This window comes from Staurois parvus, unplaced genomic scaffold, assembly GCF_062004578.1.
Source record: "Staurois parvus isolate SC_StPar_1 unplaced genomic scaffold, SC_StPar_1.0 ptg000191l, whole genome shotgun sequence".
NCBI classification, from domain to species: domain Eukaryota; kingdom Metazoa; phylum Chordata; class Amphibia; order Anura; family Ranidae; genus Staurois; species Staurois parvus.
The window spans coordinates 5,765,096-5,779,957 of NW_028317987.1; the positions used below are offsets into that span (position 1 = coordinate 5,765,096).

At 51.7% G+C, this 14,862-nt stretch overlaps 1 protein-coding gene across 1 annotated transcript in view; it reads left to right on the plus strand.

Moving 5' to 3' along the window:
* The window catches only part of LOC149461916 (uncharacterized), a 99,633-nt gene extending 96,630 nt beyond the window's left edge, over positions 1–3,003 (plus strand). Inside the window, exon 4 of the mRNA XM_089677748.1 lies at positions 1,122–3,003. Within this exon, the coding sequence (XP_089533874.1) occupies positions 1,122–2,054 (933 nt within the window). The 3' untranslated portion in view covers positions 2,055–3,003. The remainder of the gene's footprint in view (positions 1–1,121) is intronic.
* The last annotated feature ends 11,859 nt before the right edge of the window (positions 3,004–14,862 follow it).

Below are 14,862 nucleotides of genomic sequence, written 5' to 3' on the forward strand. Positions count from 1 at the left end.
TCTGCTGGCTGTGCCGGGTGGAGGGATATGTCTGTAGTGTCTCAGACACAAGTCACTGAGTGCAGTCTCAGGAGATGGGAGGCAGCGGTGTGGGATCTCTGCAACTTGTCTACAGTAAACATTTAATCTTCCACTGATTACTGAATACCAATATTATGAGTCCTGACCCTTACACTGTATAATTTATATTGTACATTACATACTCCTGACCCCTGCACTATATACTCTATGTTGTACATTACATACTCCTGACCCCTGCACTATATACTCTGTTGTACATTACATACTCCTGACCCCTGCACTATATACTCTGTTTTACATTACATACTCCTGACCCCTGCACTATATACTCTATGTTGTACATTACATACTCCTCCTGACCCCTGCACTATATACTCTATGTTGTACATTCCATAGTCCTGACTTCTGCTCTCCCCCCTCCCCCCACTGCTATATATACACATAATATGGATTCTCTTTTGTTCCCCCCATTTCCTCCCAGCTGGACATTTTATATCGGATGATGTGATTGGAGCACAGACTTTTACCTGGTGATAATAATGTGATAACATCCTCCAACTTTGGACCCTTAAACAGAAAGTGATAATGAGGGTGGAGTCAATACTCCAATGATGGTGGTCTTCAGGATCAGTCCAATCTTCATCTTGGTTGTTCTCCCCCCATCCTCACTCTCTGACCTCTGGTGGAGCTCAGCCCCGCTGTTCTTCATGACTAAATCATGGACTAAATAAGGAAGTGCAGTACTTCTTGTGTTGGGAAGATGGTGATGAGTGATAGAGGGGGTGGGGACCCTCGTCCTATAATCCCCTCATCACTGTCCCTCCTATAAAAGACAGTTCTGGTTGTTTCCTCACTCTCTGACTAAGGTCCATGAATAAAGAAATGACCTGGTAGGAGATCAGAGGAGCCATTTCCTAGTTCCCTTGAGGGTGGAATTGTAAGCTCCTCAGAGACCAAGCTGCCTGATGTGGGCGGAGTCCTGGTTTGGGGGAACCAATCAGCTCCTGTCTAGTAATCCTCTTTGTCTTTGTATTTTAGTCCATGGCCGGGAGATGAGGAAAACCTCCGAGGATTGTCTCACTTTGTCTCCAGACTGGAAAGTAGAAGATGAGGACATCACACAGTATAGTCCAGGAGAAAACCCGGCTCCCTCCAATGTCCATCCGGCACCACCCAGTGTAGATGGACCATCGGATTCCTCGTATCCTGAGGAACCTCAGACTGTGCGGGACAGAGCCTGTTTTCCAACAAGGAAGAGGTTCTCCTGTACTGAGTGTGGGAAGAGGTTCCATTCTACATACCATCTTAATGTGCATAAAAGATCTCACACAGGGGAGAAGCCATATTCCTGTCCTGAGTGCGGGAAATGTTTCAGTTCTAAATCCCATCTTAATGGGCATAAAAGATCTCACATGGAGGAGAAGCCGTATTCCTGTCCTGAGTGTGGGAAATGTTTTTCAGTGAAGTCCAATCTTTACAAACATCAGAGATCTCACACAGGGGAGAAGCCGTATTCCTGTCTAGAGTGCGGGAAATGTTTTTCAGAGAAGTCCAATCTTTACACACATCAGAGATCTCACACAGGGGAAAAGCCGTATTCCTGTCCTGAGTGCGGGAAATGTTTTTCAACGAAGACCCATCTGTGCACACATCAGAGATCTCACACGGGGGAGAAGCCGTATTCCTGTTCTGAGTGTGGGAAATGTTTTTCAGTGAAGTCCAGTCTTTACACACATCAGAGATCTCACACGGGGGAGAAGCCGTATTCCTGTCCTGAGTGCGGGAAATGTTTTTCATTGAAGTCCAGTCTTTACACACATCAGAGATCTCACACGGGGGAGAAGCCGTATTCCTGTCCTGAGTGCGGGAAATGTTTTTCAATGAAGTCCCATCTATACACACATCAGAGATCTCACACAGGGGAGAAGGCATATTCCTGTCCTGAGTGCGGGAAATGTTTTACAAGGAAGTCTAATCTTTACAAACATCAGAGATCTCACATGGGGCAGAATCCACTTTCCTGTCCTGAGTGAGGGAAATGTTCCTCACTGAAGTCCTGTCTTCCTGTACATCAGGGGTCCCACACAACCCTGGAGGTGTATTAGTGCCTTGAGTGCGGGAAATGTCTTCTAGATGAATGTTGCTGGACATCCCAGCTCTCATGTGGGGAAGAAGCACCCCCTGATATACACCTCAGATATACTCCATGGCTGATCTTCATCATGGAAGAAACAGTTGATAAGGAGATGAGAGGCCCCCAAAGACATGGATGAAGTGCAGTAAATGTCGGGGTGCAGAGTGGTCAGTAGATCCTGGAAATGAAGGACACAACTTCAGCCCTTCTTGGGTGTCGGAGTTGCGTTTCCTGATAATGATATAGCGGGTTACAGAGCTAGAAGCCGGGAGAGCCCAGATCTCGTTATCGGGGAACTTTACACAGACAACAAGAACTTCTGAAGTTGATGTCCTTCATTTCAAGGCTCTACAGAACAGTGGTGACCCCAAAGCGTCTCTCTGTCTTCAGTCCATCCTTCTCCCATCCCCCAACAGGAGGGAAGGAGAACTCCGCCCCAAACTAGGGGGGAACTTTCCTCTCATTATTTCCCTTGGCTTCTGTGTGGGTTTGGGTGGTTGGAGGAGTGCGGCACGAGAGGGAACACAGCTTGTTGTTCTATGTCTACATATGGGGTCTGGGTAGAGGGGATCCACCGGAAAATATTTCTACTCTTTGATTTCGTGCAAATCGTTTCTGTTTTCACTTTGAAGGGCGATATTATGTGTGGTTTGTAAAAGGGATTGGCCCAATAGATACCGCCCCACTTAGAGAATAGATGAACTAATATGACCAGCATTCATTCAGCCATGTCACATGTTGGGATCTTTTCTACAATACTTTGTTATAATAATGGAACACGTTGTGTATTGTATTGTACACCAATAATAATGACTCCGCCCCCACATTCCAGACAAGGGATCTCCCTGACCAATCGGATTCCTTCATTTGTTATTTCCTGATTCTATGATTACAATCTTGTTAGAAGTAAAACTATAATAAAGAATTTATTGAGTGAAAAGAATTGTGTGTGTCGGGGCCACGATGGAGATCTTTGGGGCCCAAACATTTCTCACAGGAGACACTTTACAAGCCTTTACAGGTCATCCAGTTTCTGGTTCACCATGAATAATGGCCCAGAGTGCAGGGGTCAGGAGACTACTTCATACAGCCCTGCAAACAACGTGCAGTGGTCAGGAGTTACATCCCAGAGTACAGAGTGTAGTGGTCAGGAGTATGTGATTTACATCCCAGAGTATAGAGTGCAGTGGTCAGGAGTATGTGATTTCCATCCCAGAGTACAGAGTGCAGTGGTCAGGAGTATGTGATTTACATCCCAGAGTACAGAGTGTAGTGGTCAGGAGATGTGATTTCCATCACAGAGTACAGAGTGTAGTGGTCAGGAGTATGTGATTTACATCCCAGAGTGCAGTGGTCAGGAGTATGTGATTTACATCCCAGAGTACAGAATGTAGTGGTCAGGAGTATGTGATTTACATCCCAGAGTACAGAACATAGTGGTCAGGAGTATGTGATTTACATCCCAGAGTACAGAGTGCAGTGGTCAGGAGTATGTGATTTACATCCCAGAGTACAGAGTGTAGTGGTCAGGAGTATGTGATTTCCATCTCCGAGTACAGAGTGTAGTGGTCAGGAGTATGTGATTTACATCCCAGAGTACAGAGTGTAGTGGTCAGGAGTATGTGATTTACATCCCAGAGTACAGAGTGCAGTGGTCAGGAGTATGTGATTTACATCCCAGTGTACAGAGTGTAGTGGTCAGGAGTATGTGATTTACATCCCAGAGTACAGAGTGTAGTGGTCAGGAGTATGTGATTTACATCCCAGAGTACAGAATGTAGTGGTCAGCAGTATGTGATTTACATCCCAGAGTACAGAGTGCAGTGGTCAGGAGTATGTGATTTACATCCCAGAGTACAAAGTGCAGTGGTCAGGAGTATGTGATTTACATCCCAGAGTACAAAGTGCAGTGGTCAGGAGTATGTGATTTACATCCCAGAGTAGAGTGTAGTGGTCAGGAGTATATGATATACAGAGTGAAGTAGGCAGATGTAGTATGTGATGTACAGCGCACAGTGGGTAACATTGTGTCTTATACAGCCTCAGCAAAAAGAGTGCAGTGGTTAGGAACATTTCACATACAGCCCATCATACAGAGTGCAGTGGTCAGGAGCATATCATATACAGCTCTGTGTACAGAGTGCAGTGGTCAGGAGTATATCTTAGGCCTGTGTACAGAGTGCAGTTGTTAGGATCCGCCAGGTGGTGCCTCTGGCTGCCCACTTGACAGACCTACCCAAAGCGTGGAGTCTAAGTCCCGGTCTGTGCTTTCACCAGGGCCCCTGATGGTGGGGATGGACTTGAAACAGACCAGGACCAGGTCACGACCTCTGAGCAGGCCCACCAGTGGCAGAGGGAACCTCCGGGGATGTATTGGTACCGGGAGAGCCAGATATGAGGAGGCCGGCAGGACCTAGCAGGATGGATCACGAGTAGTGGGCCCGTGGGGTAGGCGAGGTACAGAATCGGCAGGCGGAGAATCGTCAGGTCACACGCAGGGTCAGCAGGATAAGTCAGTCCGTAGATAGGTCAAGCAAGCCGGGGGTCAGGATGGGAGAAGGCAGAGTAGTCAGGAACAATCCGGGTCAAACACAGGAGAATGCAGAGTAGTCAGGACAATCTGGGTCAAATACAGGAGAATGCAGAGTAGTCAGGACAATCCGGGTCAAATACAGGAGAATGCAGAGTAGTCAGGACAATCCGGGTCAAATACAGGAGAAGGCAGCGTAGTCAGGGTTAATCAGGGTCAAAAACACAGGTACAGGACTCAGGAACTCAGATAGACCTTGTGGCGATCAGTGACAGTGCAGGGCATCTTTAAATATTGTGCCCTGCACTGTCATTGGCCGCCCGGGAAGCGCCCCCGGGCTGTCATTGGCTGCCCGAGGCGCGCCCGCGGCTCCCACTGCGCATATGCGGCGTCCTGTCATCTGCGGCTCGCCGGGACCTGGTGCTTGTGTCCCGGCGTGAGCCGTCGCCAGCGCGCATGCGCCGGCCGACAGGACGCCGCGATCCCTGACAGCAGTGGTCAGGGTTAGATCTTAGGCCTGTGTACAGAGCACAGTGGTCAGGAACATGTCATATACAGCTTTGTGTAGAGTGCATTGGTAAGGAGTATATCATATACATATCTGTGTACAGAGTGCAGTGGTCAGGAGTATATCTTAGGCCTGTGTACAGAGTGCAGTGGTCAGGAGTATATCTTAGGCCTGTGTACAGAGTGCATTGGTCAGGAGTATGTCATATACAGCCCTGTGTACAGAGTGCAGTGGTCAGGAGTATATCTTAGGCCTGTGTACAGAGCGCACTGGTCAGGATTATATCTTAGTCCTGTGTACAGAGCGCAGTGGTCAGGAGTACATCTTAGGCCTGTGTATAGAGCGCAGTGGTCAGGAACATGTCATATACTGCCCTGTATATATTGTGCAGTGGTCAGGAGTATGTCATATACTGCCCAGCATGCATAGTACAATGGTCAGGATGTTGTGGTATACAGCCCGGTATACAGAGTACACTGGTGAAGAATATAAACCCTTGTAAGGAATGCAGGTATCCAGCGACAGCAGGGATGACCAGATCGGTGGGCTATGCCTAAGAAATGTGGAATAAGACGGAGTAGGAGGATTGCGATTACAGGGGGTGTAAAGTCAGAAGTAGAGATGAGCGAATCGAAGTAGGCGAAGTGGAATTCGTTTCGAATATTGGAAAAATTTCGATTCGCGCCGAATCCGAAAATTAGCATACTTCGGATGCGCAAATCGAAATTTTTCCTAAAATGGCGGCGACATGTGCGGCTACGGAGCGGGGATGTCTGGGAAGGCGCGCAGACAAGGCGCGCTGACCCATAATGCATTCATTAATGACATGTGATCGCATTAGCCAATCAGCAGCCAGCCAGCCAGCACTGTGTAATGGTCGAGCTATAAATGGCGGCCATTTTAGAATTCTCCATTTGCCTCCAGTCATTCAAGAGAGGCAGACCGCTCTGTATTAGGGAGAGAGTTAGGGCCACAGAAACGTTACTTAGGGACAGAGAAACGTTACTTAGGGACAGAGAAACGTTACTTAGGGCCACAGAAACGTTACTTAGGGACAGAGAAACGTTACTTAGGGCCACAGAAACGTTACTTAGGGACAGAGAAACGTTACTTAGGGCCACAGAAACGTTACTTAGGGACAGAGAAACGTTACTTAGGGCCACAGAAACGTTATTTAGGGACAGAGAAAAGTTACTTAGGGCCAAAGAAACGTTACTTAGGGACAGAGAATCGTTACTTAGGGCCACAGAAACGTTACTTAGGGACACAGAATTGTTACTGAGGGCCACAGAACCGTTACTTAGGGCCACAGAAACGTTACTTAGGGCCACAGAATTGTTACTCAGGGACAGACACAGAATTGTTACTGAGGGACACAGAATTGTTACTGAGGGCCACAGAACCGTTACTTAGGGCCACAGAAACGTTACTCAGGGACACAGAATTGTTACTGAGGGCCACAGAACCGTTACTTAGGGCCACAGAAACGTTACTTAGGGCCACAGAATTGTTACTCAGGGACAGACACAGAATTGTTACTGAGGGACACAGAATTGTTACTGAGGGCCACAGAACCGTTACTTAGGGCCACAGAAACGTTACTTAGGGCCACAGAAACGTTACTCAGGGACACAGAATTGTTACTGAGGGCCACAGAACCGTTACTTAGGGCCACAGAAACGTTACTTAGGGCCACAGAATTGTTACTCAGGGACAGACACAGAATTGTTACTGAGGGACACAGAATTGTTACTGAGGGCCACAGAACCGTTACTTAGGGCCACAGAAACGTTACTCAGGGACACAGAATTGTTACTGAGGGCCACAGAACCGTTACTTAGGGCCACAGAAACGTTACTTAGGGCCACAGAATTGTTACTCAGGGACAGACACAGAATTGTTACTGAGGGACACAGAATTGTTACTGAGGGCCACAGAACCGTTACTTAGGGCCACAGAAACGTTACTCAGGGACACAGAATTGTTACTGAGGGCCACAGAAACGTTACTTAAGGACACAGAATTGTTACTCAGGGACAGACACAGAATTGTTACTCCGGGACACAAAATTATTACTGAGGGCCACAGAACCGTTACTTATGGCCACAGAAACGTTACTCGGACACAGAATTGTTACTGAGGGCCACAGAACCGTTACTTAGGGCCACAGAAACGTTACTTAGGGCCACAGAATTGTTACTCAGGGACAGACACAGAATTGTTACTGAGGGACACAGAATTGCTACTGAGGGCCACAGAACCGTTACTTAGGGCCACAGAAACGTTACTCAGGGACACAGAATTGTTACTGAGGGCCACAGAACCGTTACTTAGGGCCACAGAAATGTTACTTAGGGACACAGAATTGTTACTCAGGGACAGACACAGAATTGTTACTCCGGGACACAGAATTGTTACTGAGGGCCACAGAACCGTTACTTAGGGCCACAGAATTGTTACTCAGGGACAGACACAGAATTGTTACTCAGGGACACAGAATTGTTACTGAGGGACACAGAACCGTTACTTAGGGCCACAGAAACGTTACTCAGGGACACAGAATTGTTACTGAGGGCCACAGAACCGTTACTTAGGGCCACAGAAACGTTACTTAGGGACACAGAATTGTTACTCAGGGACAGACACAGAATTGTTACTGAGGGACACAGAATTGTTACTGAGGGCCACAGAACCGTTACTTAGGGCCACAGAAACGTTACTCGGACACAGAATTGTTACTGAGGGACACAGAATTGTTACTCAGGGCCACATAATTGTTACTCAGGGACAGACACAGAATTGTTACTCAGGGACAGACACAGAATTGTTACTCAGGGACACAGAATCGTTGAATTAAAGAGTATGTCAGACAACACGCAGAGGAGTGGCAGAGGAGGCAATGTTTTAGGAGCGAGCAGACGTGGCAGCAGAGGAAGGGGTCGAGGCAGCACTAGTCGCAGCCAGAGGCCAGTGCTCCCGGTGTCATCCAGCGGTCGTGTCTCCACCGACAACCCTGCCGTCATCGATTGGTTGGCTCGGTCGTCTTCCTCTTCCCAGGTCACCTCTGACACCTACAGCCAACGGTCGGTGTGTACGTCAGACACAACCGTTAGTTGGCATGGCCCGGGAGCAAGCCCACTGAAATCACGTGTCCTCTACCTGCCCCTGTCCTTTGCTGTTCCCTCACCAAGCGAAGTATCGCATGCTGTGGGCTCAGCCCCACTGTACAGTGAGGAAGAGCTAACAGAGGGCGGTCAGGAACGGGGGGAGACATCCGCCTTTTCAGCAGCCAGGCGAAGAAGTAGTGGCGAGGAGAGTGGCTCGGTAGCCGGTCTAGAGACAGGTCTGTCTCCTGACCCAGACGCAGCCGAGGGGGCTAGTAGTGAGGCGGAGACCCTACTTGATGATGAGGAGGTTGATCGCACTTGGCAGCCTCGTCGTCATCAGGCAATTTCTTCCGCATCATCAGGAGAAGAGGGTGCCAGCTTGGCAGCGAGCGAAACAGTCGGTGGGTTGCCCAGGAGGCAGCAGGGTCGCAGCAGTGTCAGTGGAGCCAAACGGCCACGGAGTACAGCACCAGCTCCACTGCAGCCTACCACCACGGCCAGTAGTGGTGCCGGTGCGCACGGAGGAAGTATCAGTCAGCCAGTGAGGAGTAGCGGGGGCAAAGTTTCCTACTCGGCGGTGTGGCAATTTTTCGTCAAGCCGCCCGAGGAAGTAAACGTAGCCGTATGTCGACTATGTGGCCAGAAAGTCAAGCGTGGCCAGGGGGCCCATGTTGGGACTACAGCGTTGCGTCAGCATATGCAGCGTCGCCATTTGGTGGCCTGGGAAAACCGTGATAAAGATACGGCGGTTCTGCCTGACCCAGCCCCCGCTCCATCACCCGCTCCGTTACTTGCTCCGTCACCCGACGTCAATCGCCCTCTATCAGCCAGTCAAGGCTCCAACACCTCTGCTGAGGGGAGTTGTCGCTCGTTGGCATCTTCCGCTCGTTCAGATGCTCCTTCTCCTGCTACTCCTCTTCACGGATTCCGTCAGCAGTCTTTCTTGGAATCCGTTTCCAAGAGACAACAGTTTGCGAGCACGCACCCGACGGTGCAAAAGCTGAACGTCCTCCTGTCCAAGTTGCTGGTGCTGCAGTCCCTCCCTTTCCAACTGGTGGACTCAGCACCTTTCCGAGAAATGATGGCTTGTGCCGCGCCGCGGTGGAGAGTGCCAAGCCGGCATTTCTTCGCCAAAAAGGCAGTGCCAGCCCTGCATTCACATGTAGAAGAGATGGTGGGCCAGTCTTTGAGCATGTCGGTCTCTGCCAAAGTGCACGGCAGCGCCGACGTGTGGAGCTGTAACTACGGTCAGGGACAGTACATGTCATTTACGGCACACTGGGTGAACGTGGTGCCGGCACAGCCGCACCAGCAACTTGGACAGGTCACGACGCTTTTGCCTCCACGTTTGCATGTCCTTGGTCCAGCAAACATGTCCGCCTCTACCACCTCTTCTTCCGCCGTGTCCTCAGCCGCCACCCCCGTGCCAAGTCCCATTACCCAACCGGCATATCACATGTGCAGGGCGCAACGGTGTCACGCTGTGCTGCACCTGGTATGCCTTGGCGAACGTAGTCACACAGGGGAGGAACTTCTGAGTGTAATGAACAGAGAAATCGACAGATGGCTGTCTCCGCGCAAACTGAAAATCGGAACCATGTTGACCGACAACGGAAAGAACATGGTGTCTGCTCTGCGTCAAGGAAGGTTGTGCCATGCGCCATGCATGGCTCACGTGTTCAATCTGGTTGTCAAGCGGTTCCTAAAATCCACCATCCCACTGCAAGACATCCTTAAAATGTCACGTAAACTTTGCATGCATTTCAGCCATTCCTACACCGCAAAGCACACCCTCCTTGAGCTGCAGCGGCAGAACGGAATTCCACAGCATCGCCTGATCTGCGACGTTGCAACAAGGTGGAATTCAACCCTACACATGTTAGACCGCCTTTACGAGCAACGAAAGGCCATCACCGATTTCCTGATGTTACAAGCGGATAAAGGTACTCCCCTGTGTAACTTCGATGTCAGCCATTGGCAGCTCATGCGTGACACCTGCCGCTTGCTCAGGCCCTTTGAGGAGGCCACGCTATTCGTGAGTCGGCAGGACTATGGGATGAACGACGTCATTCCTCTGTTGCACGTCCTGGAACAAATGCTGTTAACAATGGCTGGTCAGGGTGCGGTAGACGTGGCGCACAGATCTCAACGCCACATGACCCCTGTGGGGGCAGGACAGGAAGAAGAGGAGGAGGTAGAGGAGGACATTTGTGCTCAGGAATTATTGAGTGAAATGGGTGGTTTTTCCACTCAGCGGACAGGAGTGGAGGAGCAGGAGCATCTGGTAGAGGAGGAGGAGGAGACAGAGGACCCAGACGCACCGTGGCAGTATGCTGTGGAGATGGAGGCAGGGAGTCCCTCGCATTCCTTGGCGCAAATGGCCCATAGCATGCTCGTTTGCTTGCGTAGCGACAGCCGAATAATAACCATCAGACAGAGGGATGACTTTTGGCTGTCCACCTTGTTGGACCCTCGCTACCGTTCCAAAATGGTGGCCTTTTTCACACCTGCTGAGAGGGAGGCCAAAATTACGTACTATAAAAACCACCTATGTAGTCAGTTGGTCTCTGCCTTTCTGCGCCAACGTCCATCCTCAGACACTGTGGGCCCTGTGCGCTCGCGTTCCGCTGCCATGGCAGCAGGGGAGGGGTGGGGTGGTAGGAGCAGTGGCAGCTCCACCAGCAGCGGCTGCCTCAGTCTGCAGTCGATGATGAGTAGCTTTCTTCACCAGCGCAGTGAGGAAACTACTAATCAGCCGCAGCAGCAGCAGCAGCAGCAGCATCAGGTGGACCTGGAGCAGGAGCTCAAACAACAGGCTTGGGCCTACTTGGACAGCACCCTGCCAACCGAGGTAGACAATCCCCTTGACTACTGGGCAACGAAACTTGACCTTTGGTCCCAACTAGCTGAATTTGCCCTTGAAAGGCTGTCATGCCCGGCCAGTAGCGTGGCATCGGAGCGCGTGTTTAGTGCGGCAGGAGGTATTGTAACTCCGCGGAGGACACGACTGTCCACCCAAAGTGTGGAGAGACTCACGTTTGTGAAAATGAATCAGGCGTGGATTAGTCTGGATTTCAAACCACCAGTTCCTGACACAACTGACTAAATCCGCCATGAATCATGCCCCAAACATGTGCCACTTTCAGGTCTCCGCACACTGCTGCTGGGTTCCATTTTGTCATAGGGTGCTGGCAGATTACGGGCCTCCCATAGCTGCTGCCAGGCCCCTAATCTGCCATGGGCCCCTGTACCGCCTCCTCACGCTGCTGCAAGGTCCACAGTGTCTCATGGGTCCCTGTACCGCCTCCCATTGCTGCTGCCAGGCCCCTAATCTGCCATGGGCCCCCGTACCGCCTCCTCATGCTGCTGCCAGGTCCACAGTGTGTCATGCCATGTGCCACTTTCAGGTCTCCTCACACTGCTGCTGGGTTCCATTTTGTCATAGGATGCTGGCAGATTACGGGCCTCACATTGCTGCGGCCAGGCCCCTAATCTGCCATGGGCCCCTGTACCGCCTCCTCACGCTGCTGCAAGGTCCACAGTGTGTCATGCCATGTGCCACTTTCAGGTCTCCTCACACTGCTGGTGTGTTTCATTTTGTCATAGGGTGCTGGCAGATTACGGGCCTCCCATAGCTGCTGCCAGGCCCCTAATCTGCCATGGGCCCCTGTACCGCCTCCTCACGCTGCTGCAAGGTCCACAGTGTGTCATGCCATGTGCCACTTTCAGGTCTCCTCACACTGCTGGTGTGTTTCATTTTGTCATAGGATGCTGGCAGATTACGTGCCTCACATTGCTGCGGCCAGGCCCCTAATCTGCCATGGGCCCCTGTACCGCCTCCTCACGCTGCTGCCAGGTCCACAGTGTGTCATGGGTCCCTGTACCGCCTCCCATTGCTGCTGTCTCCAACGCCACACTCTGCCATGTGCCACTATCAGGTCTCCTCACACTGCTGCTGGGTTCCATTTTGTCATAGGATGCTGGCAGATTACGGGCCTCACATTGCTGCGGCCAGGCCCCTAATCTGCCATGGGCCCCTGTACAGCCTCCTCACGCTGCTGCAAGGTCCACAGTGTGTCATGCCATGTGCCACTTTCAGGTCTCCTCACACTGCTGGTGTGTTTCATTTTGTCATAGGATGCTGGCAGATTACGTGCCTCACATTGCTGCGGCCAGGCCCCTAATGTGCCATGGGCCCCTGTACCGCCTCCTCACGCTGCTGCCAGGTCCACAGTGTCTCATGGGTCCCTGTACCGCCTCCCATTGCTGCTGTTTCCATCGCCACACTCTGCCATGTGCCACTTTCAGGTCTCCTCACACTCCTGCTGGTTTCCATTTTGTCATAGGTTGCTGGCAGATTACAGGCCTCCCATAGGTGCTGCCAGGCCCCAAATCTGCCATGGGCCCCCGTACCGCCTCGTCACGCTGCTGCTGGGTCCACAGTGTGTCATGGGTCCCTGTACGGCCTCCCATTGCTGCTGTTTCCATCGCCACACTCTGCCATGTGCCACTTTCAGGTCTCCTCACACTCCTGCTGGTTTCCATTTTGTCATAGGTTGCTGGCAGATTACAGGCCTCCCATAGGTGCTGCCAGGCCCCAAATCTGCCATGGGCCCCCGTACCGCCTCGTCACGCTGCTGCTAGGTCCACAGTGTGTCATGGGTCCCTGTACGGCCTCCCATTGCTGCTGTTTCCATCGCCACACTCTGCCATGTGCCACTTTCAGGTCTCCTCACACTCCTGCTGGTTTCCATTTTGTCATAGGTTGCTGGCAGATTACAGGCCTCCCATAGGTGCTGCCAGGCCCCAAATCTGCCATGGGCCCCCGTACCGCCTCGTCACGCTGCTGCTGGGTCCACAGTGTGTCATGGGTCCCTGTACCGCCTCCCATTGCTCCCACTCTGCCATGTGCCACTTTCAGGTCTCCTCACACTCCTGCTGGTTTCCATTTTGTCATAGGTTGCTGGCAGATTACAGGCCTCCCATAGGTGCTGCCAGGCCCCAAATCTGCCATGGGCCCCCGGACCGCCTCGTCACGCTGCTGCTGGGTCCACAGTGTGTCATGGGTCCCTGTACCGCCTCCCATTGCTCCCACTCTGCCATGTGCCACTTTCAGGTCTCCTCACACTCCTGCTGGTTTCCATTTTGTCATAGGTTGCTGGCAGATTACAGGCCTCCCATAGGTGCTGCCAGGCCCCAAATCTGCCATGGGCCCCCGGACCGCCTCGTCACGCTGCTGCTGGGTCCACAGTGTGTCATGGGTCCCTGTACCGCCTCCCATTGCTCCCACTCTGCCATGTGCCACTTTCAGGTCTCCTCACACTCCTGCTGGTTTCCATTTTGTCATAGGTTGCTGGCAGATTACAGGCCTCCCATAGGTGCTGCCAGGCCCCAAATCTGCCATGGGCCCCCATACCGCCTCGTCACGCTGCTGCTGGGTCCACAGTGTGTCATGGGTCCCTGTACCGCCTCCCATTGCTCCCACTCTGCCATGTGCCACTTTCAGGTCTCCTCACACTCCTGCTGGTTTCCATTTTGTCATAGGTTGCTGGCAGATTACAGGCCTCCCATAGGTGCTGCCAGGCCCCAAATCTGCCATGGGCCCCCATACCGCCTCGTCACGCTGCTGCTGGGTCCACAGTGTGTCATGGGTCCCTGTACGGCCTCCCATTGCTGCTGTTTCCATCGCCACACTCTGCCATGTGCCACTTTCAGGTCTCCTCACACTCCTGCTGGTTTCCATTTTGTCATAGGTTGCTGGCAGATTACAGGCCTCCCATAGGTGCTGCCAGGCCCCAAATCTGCCATGGGCCCCCGTACCGCCTCGTCACGCTGCTGCTAGGTCCACAGTGTGTCATGGGTCCCTGTACCGCCTCCCATTGCTGCTGTCTCCATCGCCACACTCTGCCATGTGCCACTTTCAGGTCTCCTCACACTCCTGCTGGTTTCCATTTTGTCATAGGGTGCTGTATGGCCTCCCATTGCTGCTGCCTCCACCGCCACACTGTGGCTCCAAACACTGGTTTTGGCCCCGTGACTGGCCAAATGAGTGAAGTGTGCGGTGATTCAAAGATCGACGGCACTCATCTGCATGTCATACTGACTGACAGTATTATTTCTCTTCCCCAGCAGACTCCAAGGGCATTTAAATTAAAGGTACAGTGTTCTGCACTAATATAAAGTCTCTCTGAAGCCTAGAAACACCCTTTTTTAAGTTAAATTCACAGCGAATATATTCGACTCAAATCAAATTTTTTCCACGAATTCGCCGAATCAGTCGAATCGAATTTTTGAATACTTCGCTCATCTCTAGTCAGAAGGTTTGTTACCTCCATGCATTCTATATATGAAGGTAAATACCCTTCTCTGTGCAGCAGCCCCCCCCCAATACTCACCTGAGCCCCATCCTGATCCAGCAATGTGCTCAAGATCCTCTGCAGTCTGGGGTCTCTCCCTCCTCATTGGCTGAGACAGGAGCAGGGGCCATTGGCTCCTGCTGCTGTCAATCATGGCCAGTGAGCCAATAAGGGAGAGGGGACTTTGTGGACACACAGAGCAGCGG